The sequence below is a fragment of the Podarcis pityusensis genome (assembly GCF_964106645.2).
Source record: "Podarcis pityusensis genome assembly, chromosome: W".
Classification (NCBI taxonomy): domain Eukaryota; kingdom Metazoa; phylum Chordata; class Lepidosauria; order Squamata; family Lacertidae; genus Podarcis; species Podarcis pityusensis.
The window spans coordinates 3,584,285-3,597,697 of NC_138045.1; the positions used below are offsets into that span (position 1 = coordinate 3,584,285).

Below are 13,413 nucleotides of genomic sequence, written 5' to 3' on the forward strand. Positions count from 1 at the left end.
TACTGGACCGAGGCCGTTTAGGCGGCTTTCAAGGTCAGCACCAACACTTTGAATTGTGCTCGGAAATGGACTGGGAGCCAGTGTAGGTCTTTCAAGTTCTGTGGTCTGGGCGGCCGCTCCCAGTCACCAGTCTAGCTGCCGCATTCTGGATAAGTTGTAGTGCAGGACCTCTGAAAGGGCCTCTGGTTCTCCATCCCTGTGATATACACTGCAGTAACAGCTTGTACATGAGGCTGATTGTGGATGTAACTGTGATATCAAAGGGAACAAGACAGAGGCTTCTAATTGGCTTTACCCATTTTCAGTGGTTGATGTTCTTATGACTGCGACGGTCAGTCCTTCTGCATTTAAGTCAGATCATGCTGATGCTCCAGTGTCACCGTCTGTTTCAGAAGCTGCCACTTGGGGTCCTCAGGGAAGTGCTTCTTAATAAACAGAGCGGGGTGAGTAAGGAAGTAAAACTCATTGTACCTGCAAAAGGAGAAGGCGCAATAGTCTAGTATTTCATAATAATGCCTAAATCAGCACCAGGGCCAGACAGGCAAACAGAGTGGTGATCCAGAGCAGCTGGAGGGCATCTGGTTGAGGAAGCTGCTGTGTTGCAACAATCCAGCCTCCAGAATCCCCAGATTTTACACATGTAGCCCAGAATAAGCACAAAACTCCAGAACTGTTCAAAGAGGATAAATAGATGGTATCTATCCCTGCCATCAGGACACTCCATGCCCATGGCTTAATAATAATAATAATAATAATAATAATAATAATAATAATAATAATAATGAAATATTACTTATACCCCCACCCATCTGGCCGGGCCTCCACAGCCACTCTGCACGGAATAACACTTCAAAGATTAAAAACTTCCCTAAACAGGGCTGCCTTCAGATGTCTTCTAAAAGTCAGATAGTTATTGTATTTCCTTGACATCTGATGGGAGGGCGTTCCACAGGGCGGGCGCCACTACTGAGAAGGCCTGGTTCCCTGTAACCTCACTTCTCACAGTGAGGGAACTGCCAGAAGGCCCTCAGAGCTGGACCTCAGGCTGAAGGATGGGGGTGGAGACACTCCTTCAGGTATACTGGGCCGAGGCCATTTAGGGCTTTAGAGGTCAGCACCAACACTTTGAATTGTGCTTGGAAATGTACTGGGAGCCAATGTAGGTCTTTCAGGGCCGGTGTTATATGGTCTCGGCGGCCGCTCCCAGTCACCAACCTAGCTGCAGCATTCTTATTGCACTTGCTTACATTAATCAGCCCTGCGGCCATCAAATTGCAAACTCTGACAAGTGGTCCAAGCAAAACAAAACCACCTGAAAGCAAATGAAGTTAACTGTGAGAGCCAGTGTGGTGTAGTGGTTAAGAGCGGTGGACTCGTAATCTGGGGAACCGGGTTCGCTTCCCTGCTCCTCCACCTGCAGCTAGTCACACTTCTCTGAAGTCTCTCAGCCCCACTCACCTCACAGAGTGTTTGTTGTGGGGGAGGAAGGGAAAGGAGATTGTTGGCCGCTTTGAGACTCCTTAGGGTAGTGAGAAAGCGGGATATCAAATCCAAGCTCTTCTTCTTCTGCTATCCCCTCAGTGTGTCCCACGCTCTGCCTGGTCTGCCTAACAACGTACCTGAAAGTGAACTTGCTAAAAGCAGTATTCACAGAGCCACTTCCCCAGGTGCAGTCTAAGAGATGCCACCTTCCATCAATGCGGACAGCATTCCAGGCATGGTTGCTCTTCCCCTTTACGCTGCAGCTGCCTATCAAATACTGGCACTGTATCCCTGCAATACTGAGAGGGGAAGGAAGGTATTCAGGAACAGTGTTGCTACCAAGAGGACAAGTGGTTGCTTTCACCGCTTTGATAGGCTGGAGTGGCCGCCCTTCATTTTGCTGGATCAGAGAAAACAGCAATCAGGTTCTCCACAGATTCTCATTTGCTCCAATTTGGCAGGAAAACACAAGTTTTCCTGGGATGAAAGAACAACAACAACATTTGGACACGGACCTGGAAAGCCAGGACCTGTGCCTATAAAGCACAGAGCAAAGGTAAGTATGGATGAGGAACTAAGTCACACAGGGAAGAGACCCATTAAATTCAAGTAATTTTTAAGTCTATGGATTCCAGTGGATCTACTCAATTCAATGCAGCCCTATATATGCAAGTTTGCTTCAGGATCATTCCTCCACTTACATGGTGGGTCATGTTCCGGAACCCCATGCACATAAGCAAACATTGTGTAAGTAGGGTAAAGGTGAAGGTAAAGGTAAAGGTAAAGGTAAAGGTAAAGGACCCCTGAAAGTTAAGTCCAGTCACAGAGAACTCTGGGGTTGCGGCACTCATCTCACTTTACAGGCCGAGGGAGCCGGCATTTGTCCGCAGACAGTTTTTTCCGGGTCATGTGGCCAGGCTGACAAAGCCGCATCTGGCAAAACAGGACACCGAAACCAGAGCAGCGCACGGAAACGCCGTTTACCTTCCCGCTGGAGCGGTACCTATTTATCTACTTGCACTTTTTGGCATGTTTTCCAACTGCTAGGTTGGCAGGAGCTGGGACCGAGCAACGGGAGCTCACCCCGTCGTGGGGATTTGAACCGCCGACCTTCTGATCGGCAAGCCCAAGAGGCTCAGTGGTTTAGACCACAGCGCCACCCGTGTCCCTGTGTAAGTAGGGAGCACACACTAAAAAAAAGCTCATTTTTTCCTGCTCTCCAGCTCTCTCTCCCCACAACACTCCTTTCAACCAGAGTTGAAGCTCTGGAGCTGGCTGGAGGACCTGTGGAAAAGCAGCAGCAGCTGCCATGCTGTGACGTGTGTCAGCTACTAGGTGGGGAGGCTGAGCAGCCTAAACAAAGCCCCACTGTGCCTCCGTTCTCTTTGGGGCTTCCTCCGCTCCCACTGAAGTCCTCTTTGGGTTCTGGCGAGGGTCTCCTCATGAGCCATGAGGACTCTCCAGATCTCTCCCGCCATTTTCTGCTTAGAATCTATTGATTTACATATTTCCGAGGGCTGTCACGTGCGAGTTGATCACGCCTAAGCATGGAGATAGCTGCCTAGGGCAAGGGGTGGGGAACCTGTGGCTCTCCAGATCTCCTATCGCTACAGCCAAGTAACAACCACTTGCCATGATGGCTGGAGCCAACAGAAGTTACCTGCACATTTCTTGAAAGAGTCGAGCATATCCACCGCAAATAGCCTTTCCTGACTGAAGGACATCAGCTGGTTTAAATGACACCTTGTCCAGGTTATAGCAGCCTTCCACATCATATTCTGTAGAAATAAAGACAATGAGCACCCATTCTGATTTGCTTGTGGGGTGGCAACACTTTGCCACACTTTCCATCGTGTTTCTCAATATCTTTCCTGGTTGCCAAAATCTGACTGGGGGGTGGCGTGGCTTGTCTTGCAAGAGCTCCAAATGAACTTTTGATTGCACAACATGAATTTGCCCATATGTGATTGAATCACACCTCAAAAGAGAAAGTCTGGAAGCACTCGTAAATCTGCTTTGTGTAGACCCAGGGTCTTGTTGCCAAATAAAAATGCACACTGGTGCAAGGGTTAGGAGTCGGGAGACACCTCCTCTCCTCCCGTGCTGCGACCTTTACTTTATTTTGACAAAGTAATAAGAATAAATAAATAAGAATAAAAATGTGCACCCCACCAGCGAGACCATTCCATTGTAACTATCCAACCTCCCAAACTTTCAACACCTCTAGCGATGGTTTGACCCCTTTCCGTTGTAACAGTACAAATTCTACAAACACCCTCCATATCTCCTCAAAATCATTCCTCCTGCATATTCCCCGTCTTACCTTAATGGCACATGTTCATTTATCATTAATAGCTATGTATCCCACACCTCTTCATACCATTTTTCCATTTTATAGTCTGCTTGCCCCTTCCACTTGCTAGCTATCATAATTTGTGCAGCTTTCAATAAATTTGTGAGCGAGTCCTTCATAGCCTGCAAACCTTCCACCCCATCGTAAATTGATAATAATGCTACCGCGGCACTTTCAGTGAGCTTTAACCCAGTGATTTCTGTTATCAATGAGCACCTCCTGATCCCTTCTGAGATTCATGGCTGAACAGAGATCCCAGTCAAGCTCTGTGTGAGCCAAACACCAAATCACTGATCCACACAGGTTACAATCCAGAATCCTTTGTGCAAATGGAGCTGACATGACTGGCTATGAAATGGTGAAAATGCCCGAGACAGCTGCAAAGAAGCCATGCTCGGAGTAGACCCACTAAATTTAATGTCCATGAGTTACTTACATCCATTGATTTCAGCCGGTCTACTCTGAATATAACTTGCTTTGATATGACCTTACGTATCCATCTTCCTTGGCTGGCAATCACTGGACTGGGTGTCTGCTACAGAACTCTGCTACAGAGCTGGATTCATGGGCGCAGGGCAGTGACAAAGGCTGATCTTTTAATACCGGAAGTTGTCAGAGGCAAGGGGACTCAAGTATGCAGAAAGGTGGTACCCCCACCTACCTATATGGTGGCAGATCCACATCCAAATGGCTCGCACTTTCTCCAGGTCACTGGGGGCTTTTTGCAGCAAGACACTCACCAGGTTTTTCACGCTATTCCTGACATTCACCTGTTTCACAGAAGGTAAACAGACTTGGAAGCAGTTAATATGGACGAGGGGGTACCAGTTCCTTTCTTCTACCTAAGCCCACTTGTTTAAAGAAATTTTAGGGTGCAATCCTGCGTGCACTTACAAGAGTGTCTCTTGCTGAATTCACTGGGATTGCACAGTTAGTCGATTAAGTGTATGTGTTTTACTTGATTGATCAATCAAAGAATTTATTATACTTGCCAAAAATGTACCCTTGGGGGGGAAGTTGTTCTGAAGGGAGACGCATGATTAACCTTTCCTTTTTCCAGGGTTCACAGGCATGTTATTTCTACAATCTTCAGCTGAAACCCAAATCCTCCTTGCTACTGTCTCCCCACAAGTGCAGAGTTCCCCCATTGCTACTGGCAGAGGAACGGGGGGGAGCGCACTGCCCCCGGCCCCATCGGGGAGGGGGTACCATTGCGGCCGCCCCCGACATGCGCCGTGCACCCCCCCACGTGCCGGGCACCACGCCCCCAGGATGCATGTCACGCCCCCGCAGGCGATGTGCCACGCCCCCGGGACACACGCCAGCCACGCCCCTGCCTGCTCTCCGCCCCTGGTGCCAGAGCATGCAGCTTCGCCACTGCCCATCGCACCTTTGGGTGGGTGGAAGTACAACTGGGGGGGGGGCATTCTGGGGGCAGGGAGGGACCAAGGCAACCCTGGATCCTGGGCCGGCCCTACTGTTGTCACTTGACAGCACTGGGGGAAACCCAGGGCTGATTACTGCACCAGTATATTAATTTTATGCCAGTTTAATTCTGGCGAGGCCCCCCAGAGATTCCTGGGAGTTGTGGTTTGGCAAGGGCACTGAGAATTTTCTGTTAATGACTGCTAGCCTTGTTCACAGAAGTATAGTACTCGGAGTTCCCCGAGGAGAGGAAATAACTACCAAATCAATTTCGGTCTGTAGTATAAATACGATCGAAAGTGAATTGTGAAAGAGAGAGGAGTCGTTCAAACCCTTTCATATTGCCTATGATTGCTAGCTCTCCTCCGAATTGACTTTGGAGCTATCTCCTGAATTTTTAAAGCAAAGCAATGCTGCAAAATAACTAAATATGGGTGTATATACATGCATTTAATTCACGCACGCACACAGAGAGAAAGAGAATCCTGTGGTTTGTTAAGGGTTCTAGGATTTGTAGCTCTGTGAGGGGAAAACTACAGCTCCCATAGTTCTTTTGGGGAGTTGGTGTTCTTTAAATGCATGGTGTGTGCAGCGCATGTGAATAGGTGCTCCACCGTGTTAGTTTTCTGGAAAACAGGAGCAGGGTCTTGTGACTCATGATGTTCCCAGTTCGGACCTTCCATCTCAACAGAAGTAATTGCCTCCTATCAGGAGAGGACACTTGAAAGCACTCTCAAATTCCAAATGCACATTAAAAACCTCAGCATCCTAGCAAATTCCTTGCTGCATATATCACAATAAGAGACAGCATACCTTCTGTGCATAGGCATCCAGTTCCTTAAACTTTGCCAAGTCTATTTGTATTGATTTCTGATTGGATTTATCCCATGGATAATCTAGGAACAAAAATGGAAACGTCCTTCTTGAAACAGTGGGGAAAGGGAGGGGGAGCAGAGGATGACCTATGATGTGATTTAAAGGGTTGGAATACAGGGAACCAATAGGGAATAGAGATAGGGAGCCTTTTCTGCTTCTCCCCAAGGGAAATACAGCAGCAGGGAGTAGACCAACGTTGCTCTGCTTAAAAGGACACAGACAGAAGGAAGGAGAGGGAGAATGCTGAACCAGGTAGGATTTTGATCTGATCTTGCAAGACCACAAGGCGTATGGCATGGTTTGCACTTCCCACTGGAAGAGCTGGTACCTCCTTAGAGAAGCCCTCTTCGCCCCAAACATCTGGCTTTGATAGGAATCCCTTAAGCCCGGCTGCAAATTTCACTGCATCCGTCTGCAATGTGCATTCAACAGAACGCCAACTGCAAGCTCATTTCAGGAACTATAATGGTAGCATAACAAGAACACAAACAGGGCTGCTTGAGGTGAGGGAGGAAATGTACCCACCCACCCACATGCCACATATTGAAGCTCCAGCCTTAGAGGAAAAAATATAGTGCAGCTTTTCCCCCCAGCCAGAACTCACTGGAACTGAGTTCTGGCACCTCTCAGGTTGGTGCCATTGCCACTGTAAAAGAACAAGGGAAGCGTTCGTGGTGAGTTCTGGCACCTCTTTTTCTAGAAAAATAACACTGAGCGCAGTTAATTTTTACCATTCAAGCCTTGTTCCCAGGATATCCCAAGAGGCGGGTGCAGAGATGTAGCTTGGGGGGGGAGGGGGGCACTGGGCGCCACACCACAGGGGGCAGCACTTCCCGCGGGGCCAGAAGCGCGCCCGAGCCACGCATCTCTCCTGGGAGTGACGTGGTGGCTTGGGCCCCTGAGCGGCTAGCTACGCCACTGGGTGGTTGAGTGACGGGCTCATAAAATGATTTCCTAAGATACGCAGCACTACTAAGTAGTCTTAATATATACAGCAGGTGTAGGGGATCTTTGGCCCTCCAGATGCTGGGGAACTACAGCTCCCATAATCCCTGGCCATGCTTGCTGGGACTAACAGGTGTTGTCACCCAACAACATCTGGAGGGCCAAAGGTTCCCTGCAGCTGACACAGAGGATCCAGATCAATAGCCATACATAAGCTTCTATTTACCATACAGATCTTCTTCCTGAGGCAGCATTGATGCTTGTACTCCTCCCATCCTGAAAGCCTACTTGAAAGGCGCTCCTTGGTGCTTCGAGCCAGGAATGAAATGCCCAACTGGAGGGATGAGGGAAGAGCATGGCTTGATCTGGGTTTATCAAACCCTTCCTTGGAGACCTTGGCATTAGGAGACGAGTAGCAGGAAGAGCATCCATGAAGTCAAAACAAAGGGGGAAAGCATAACATGTTGGAGCAAACCAGCGCTGGAGTGTGTCAAAGTTCCCTGCGTGGGGAAGCGCAGATACAGAAGGTGTCCCCATTGCTCATTTCCTCTCCCCTCCTGTGGTTTCCAGCAACTGGTATTCAGAAGCATTTCTGCCTCCAACTGTGAAGGCAGAGCATAGCCATCAATGCTAGTAGCCATTGATAGCCCTCTCCTCCAAGGACGTGTCTAATGCTCTTTCAAAGCCATCGATGTTTCGAGGCCTTCACGGTCTCTTGTGGGAACAAGTTCCATAGTTTAACTATGTGCTCCATGAAAAAGAATATATATTTAGTAATTAGATGCTTCTTTGAGGTTAGCTATCCGACGCATCAGCCTTGTTAGAATTTCTATTTCGCTGCCAGGCCCCCACCCTATTTCTTGAAGCATCTAGCTAGAAGCTTGTGCCAGCTTCCTCAGGTTGGCTCTCTCCAGCTAGGCTGAATAGGTGGGAAACTTTTGGACTTTGCGTGCCAGATCCTTATTGGGATCTGTATCTTGGGTCAAAATCCCTTTCACTACCAACAAAGAGACATCAGGCCTAAAAGGGAGGAGGGAAAGAGCCTAATATCACTACAGTCTTGGAGAGTCTCCCCCTTTTAGGACTGCAGTGAGATCAGGCTTAAAGGAAGGAGGGGAAGCCTTCGGGAGCCCCCACCTCTCTCTTGAAGAGCTCAGCAAGCTTGGGCTTCACAGGGAAGGGAAGAAACCTCTCCCTCCTTTTTTAGTGCTCAGAAGGATCTGAAGGGATGGGCAATTCTACTTAGTACTGAGTATTGGCTCGCCAAAGAGCTCTCTGCCAGGAGTGCCATGGCTCAGCCCAACTGAATGGGATGTTCTGCGTTGATATGAAGGGGGAGCCATCCTGCTTAGCAATGGGTCCCTGGTTTCTGCATTTCTTCAGAGGATCCTGACAACTAGTCCCATGCTTTGAGGGCTGTGCAAAGAAAGCAGCTTTGGAAAGCCATGTCCTATCAGTCAAGCCTCACCCCTTACCTGCATGTGAGAATGGCCTCATGGACCAAATGGGGAAGACTTGGGGAGGGGGCAAGATGTGCTCAGAGGCCAGACGTTCCCCACCCCAAAATTTCACCTCAGGAACCGATGGACTCTTACTTTGCCTCACAATCGTTTTGAAATGTGCCGGGTTTTCGACGTTCGGGAGCCGAAACGTTCCAAAACGCAGGCGTTCGGGAGCTGAGCTTTGACTGTAATATATTGGCGTCCGCATGAAATCCGCCCCATCCCATTGTTGTCCCGTGTCTTTAAATGCAGGGTTTTCCCATCCTTTGGAAGTCCAAAAGGGGCATGATCTTTGTACTTAGCACACGACTGAGTGCTAGCAGTAGGAGGAAGTGCAGGGGCTGAGCCCCAGAACAAAATTCCCCCCATCACTGATTCTTGTTTCTTTTCTTATCAAGGCAAAATCCTACGTGTCTTTGCTTTTCGAAAGATCTCCAAGGGTACAAGGGGACCCCTCAGCTCAATTCTAGCAAGCGGGACAGTTCTTGAGTTTTGTGGTTACACATCAATAGTCAGCCAGTCTCCTGAAAGTGCCATGGGGCCTGTTATGTATTCAGTGGTCTTGAGTCTGGACTAAGGATTCTGAGCTCCTGTGTTCTGATTCGATACATGATATCCAATCACAGAACATTTCTGGATTTGGGCTTCTGCCATTGGCCCTTAAACTCTGAGTCATGATTCGCAGCTTGGAAGTTTAGACAGCCAATCACGTGGGGAGTGGGAGCGGTCCAGGTCTTCAGAAATGTCTATAAGCAGTTGCTTCGACCCTGTTGTCCAGTTCAGTTACCAATCAACTCCTGTTTTTGCTTATCTTTAATCTTTTCCGAGAGACTATCTATCACACAGGATCTTAGAAAGTTGTCCCAAAACAAAGTTTGTCCTCAATACTGTCCTCTTCACATATATGGGGACATTCACCACCTGCACAGGCTCAATGTTTCCACATATTAAAGTAGCAAAAGTCCACATTAGCGGCAATTGTGAATTGCCACAAGCAATCTTGATTGCTTCTTAGCCCTCTCTAAGCAACATACAAACACGTACTCTAATGTAATTATTCTGTTCTAGTTGGCAAGCGGCTGCTAAGGTCACTTTGGTTTGACATCAAGGTTACTAATAAAGAAATAGAGGTGTTATACTGTATATATATATATATATGGCAATTATATAAATAATGTGTGTGTGTGTATCTCATAAGTGCAATTGTCTCTAAAAACATTAACTTGCCAAATATGCAGATTTCCCCCAGTGCTTCTGCTTTGCTAGGGTATTGGCTTATGTGACGCAGTCCTTCCCTTTTGAAAAACATGAGACCGATTGCCAATGCAACTGTGTTCTGGATAGATGCTTCTAATCGATTTTACATGTTCCAGCGAGTGATGTTTCTGTGGATGTTCCAGTCAGTCAGTCCTACAGAATAAAACTCAGGCATATTTTAGCCATCACACCCGTCCTTCTTCAGCCTTAATGTCTGTTTCAGAAGCTGCCATCTGGGGTCATCTGGGAAGTGATCCTCAATAAACAGAGCAGGATGGGTAAAGAAGTAAAACTCATTGTATCTGCAAAAGAAGACCGTGGAATCATGCAGTCTTTCATAACATTTCTGAAATCAGAACCAGGGTGAAGCAGGCCAAGCTGTTGAAGAATGCGTATGGAATATTTACATGCCCAATTCAGATTTCAAGTAGAACTATAATTTAGCATGTAGAGAATGAGCCCTAGAGGGCCTCAGGCTCACACTCTTCCCACCCCCCTCCATCTCTGCCCACCTGCACAGAGTTTGGAACCGACCTCCTGGTTTAGATTAAGCAAAGTTTGTTGTCTCACCCAAATCCGACAAACAGCGCTTTATGTTAACTATGGTTTGACAAGCCGTCTTTGAACTATAGTTTACCTAGCTAGCTTGTTTAAACAAACCATGGCTAACATTAGCCACAGTTAAAGGTCTGCATTGAGGGCACAAGGAGAAGGGGACGACAGAGGACGAGATGGTTGGACAGTGTTCTCGAAGCTACCAGCATGAGTTTGACCAAACTGCGGGAGGCAGTGGAAGACAGGAGTGCCTGGCGTGCTCTTGTCCAGGGGGTCACGAAGAGTCGGACATGACTAAACGACTCAACAACAACAACAACTGAGGGTATTGGCGGCGAGCTTTGGCTCGATTGGCGGTTAGGCATTGGTAGGGGTATTGTTATGCAAATGAGGGGGGGAGGAAGTGCCATCACCTTCCCCCAAAGCAAAGGGTAGTCCAGTAAAGGATTCCGGGGGGCGTTGCCCTGTCCGAAGCCTATGGAGGTGTGGGCCTAAGGCACGCCCCCGAGCGGTGACGCCGGGGGAGATCCTAGTTGATGTACATCAGCAGGACTCCCCCTAGAATCATAGAACCATAGAATTGGAAGAGACCACAAGGGCCATCGAGTCCAACCCCCTGCCAAGCAGGAAACACCATCAGAGCACTCCTGACATATGGTTGTCAAGCCTCTGCTTAAAGACCTCCAAAGAAGGAGACTCCACCACACTCCTTGGCAGCAAATTCCACTGTCAAACAGCTCTTACTGTCAGGAAGTTCTTCCTAATGTTTAGGTGGAATCTTCTTTCTTGTAGTTTGGATCCATTGCTCCGTGTCCGCTTCTCTGGAGCAGCAGAAAACAACCTTTCTCCCTCCTCTATGTGACATCCTTTTATATATTTGAACATGGCTATCATATCACCCCTTAACCTCCTCTTCTCCAGGCTAAACATGCCCAGCTCCCTTAGCCGTTCCTCATAAGGCATCATTTCCAGGCCTTTGACCATTTTGGTTGCCCTCCTCTGGACACGTTCCAGTTTGTCAGTGTCCTTCTTGAACTGCGGCGCCCAGAACTGGACACAGTACTCCAGATGAGGTCTGACCAGAGCAGAATACAGTGGCACTATTACTTCCCTTGATCTAGATGCTATACTCCTATTGATGAGGCCCAGAATTGCATTGGCTTTTTTAGCTGCCTCGTCACAGTGTTGGCTCATGTCAAGTTTGTGGTCAACCAAGACTCCTAGATCCTTTTCACATGTACTGCTCTCAAGCCAGGTGTCCCCCATCTTGTATTTGTGCCTCTCATTTTTTTTGCCCAAGTGCAATACTTTACATTTCTCCCTGTTAAAATTCATCTTGTTTGTTTTGGCCCAGTTCTCTAATCTGTCAAGGTCGTTTTGAAGTGTGATCCTGTTGTGATCCTGTCCTCTGGGGTGTTAGCCACCCCTCCCAGTTTGGTGTCATCTGCAAATTTGATCAGGATGCCCTTGAGTCCATCATCCAAGTCGTTGATAAAGATGTTGAATAAGACCGGGCCCAAGACAGAACCCTGTGGCACCCCACTAGTCACTCTTCTCCAGGATGAAGAGGAACCATTGATGAGCACCCTTTGGGTTCGGTCAGTCAGCCAGTTACAAATCCACTGAGTGGTAGCATAGTCAAGACCGCATTTTACCAGCTTCTTTACAAGAATATCATGGGGCACCTTGTCAAATGCCTTGCTGAAATCAAGGTAGGCTACATCCACTGCGTTCCCTTCATCTACCAGGCTTGTAATTCTGTCAAAAAACGAGATCAGGTTAGTCTGACATGACTTCTTTTTCAGAAATCCATGCTGACTATTGGTGATCACAGCATTCCTTTCTAGGTGCTCACAGACTGTTTGCTTAATGATCTGCTCCAGAATCGTCCCTGGTATTGATGTCAGACTGACTGGGCGGTAATTATTTGGGTCCTCTCTTTCCCCCTTTTTGAAAATAGGGACAACATCTGCCCTCCTCCAGTCTGCCGGGACTTCGCCTGTTCTCCAGGAATTCTCAAAGATGACTGCCAGTGGTTCTGAGATCACATCTGCCAGTTCTTTTAATACTCTTGGATGCAGTTCATCTGGCCCTGGAGACTTGAATACATCTAAACTAGCCAAGCATTCTTGTACTATCTCCTTAGTTATTCTGGGCTGTGTTTCCTCTGCTGAATCATTTGCTCCAAATTTTTCAGGTCGGGCATTGTTTTCTTTATCGGAGAAGACTGAGGCAAAGAAGGCATGGAGGAGTTCAGCCCTTTCTGTGTCCCCTGTTTGCATTTCACCATCTTCTCCTCTGAGTGACCCCACTGTTTCTTTGTTCTTCCTTTTGCTACGGACATACCCATAAAAGCCTTTTTTGTTGCTTTTAACCTCTCTAGCAAGCCTGAGTTCATTCTGTGCTTTAGCTTTTCTGACTTTGTGTCTACACGTGCTGGCTATTTGTTTGAATTCCTCTTTGGTGGTTTCCCCCCTTTTCCATTTTTTGTACACATCCTTTTTTAATCTTAACTCAGTTAAAAGTTCTTTAGATAGCCACCCTGGCTTCTTTAGGCACCTTCCATGTTTCCGTCTCATTGGTATTGCCTGAAGTTGTGCTTTTACTATCTCCCTCTTAACAAACTGCCAGCCATCATGAACTCCCTTTCCTTTTAGTATTACTGTCCATGGGATCTCACCCAGCACTTCCCTAAGTTTTATGAAGTCGGCTTTCTTAAAGTCAAGAAATTGAGTCCTAGTATGCTTGGCTGCTCCTTTCCGCTGTATAGTAAACTTCAGAAGAGCATGATCACTCGCGCCTAATGATCCTTCCACTTCTACCCCACTAACCAGGTCATCAACATTGGTTAGGACCAGATCTGAAATGGCTGTTCCTCTTGTTGCTTCTCCCACTTTCTGGACAACGAAGTTGTCTGCAAGGCCAGTGAGGAATCTGTTTGACCTTATGCTCTTGGCTGAGTTTGACATCCAACAAATATCCGGGTAATTGAAGTCCCCCATTACTACTATCTCCCTT

At 47.6% G+C, this 13,413-nt stretch overlaps 1 protein-coding gene across 1 annotated transcript; it reads right to left on the reverse strand.

The window, feature by feature from the left end:
* Positions 1-347: 347 nt before the first annotated feature.
* Positions 348-9,552, reverse strand: LOC308467674 (kyphoscoliosis peptidase-like; the record flags this gene model as incomplete). The annotated part of the gene is made up of 4 exons (XM_080989393.1): positions 348-471; positions 1,620-1,714; positions 4,504-4,605; positions 9,472-9,552. 4 exons carry the CDS (start codon positions 9,550-9,552, stop codon positions 348-350), a joined length of 402 nt encoding a protein of 133 aa, XP_080845519.1.
* Between the last annotated feature and the right edge of the window lie 3,861 nt (positions 9,553-13,413).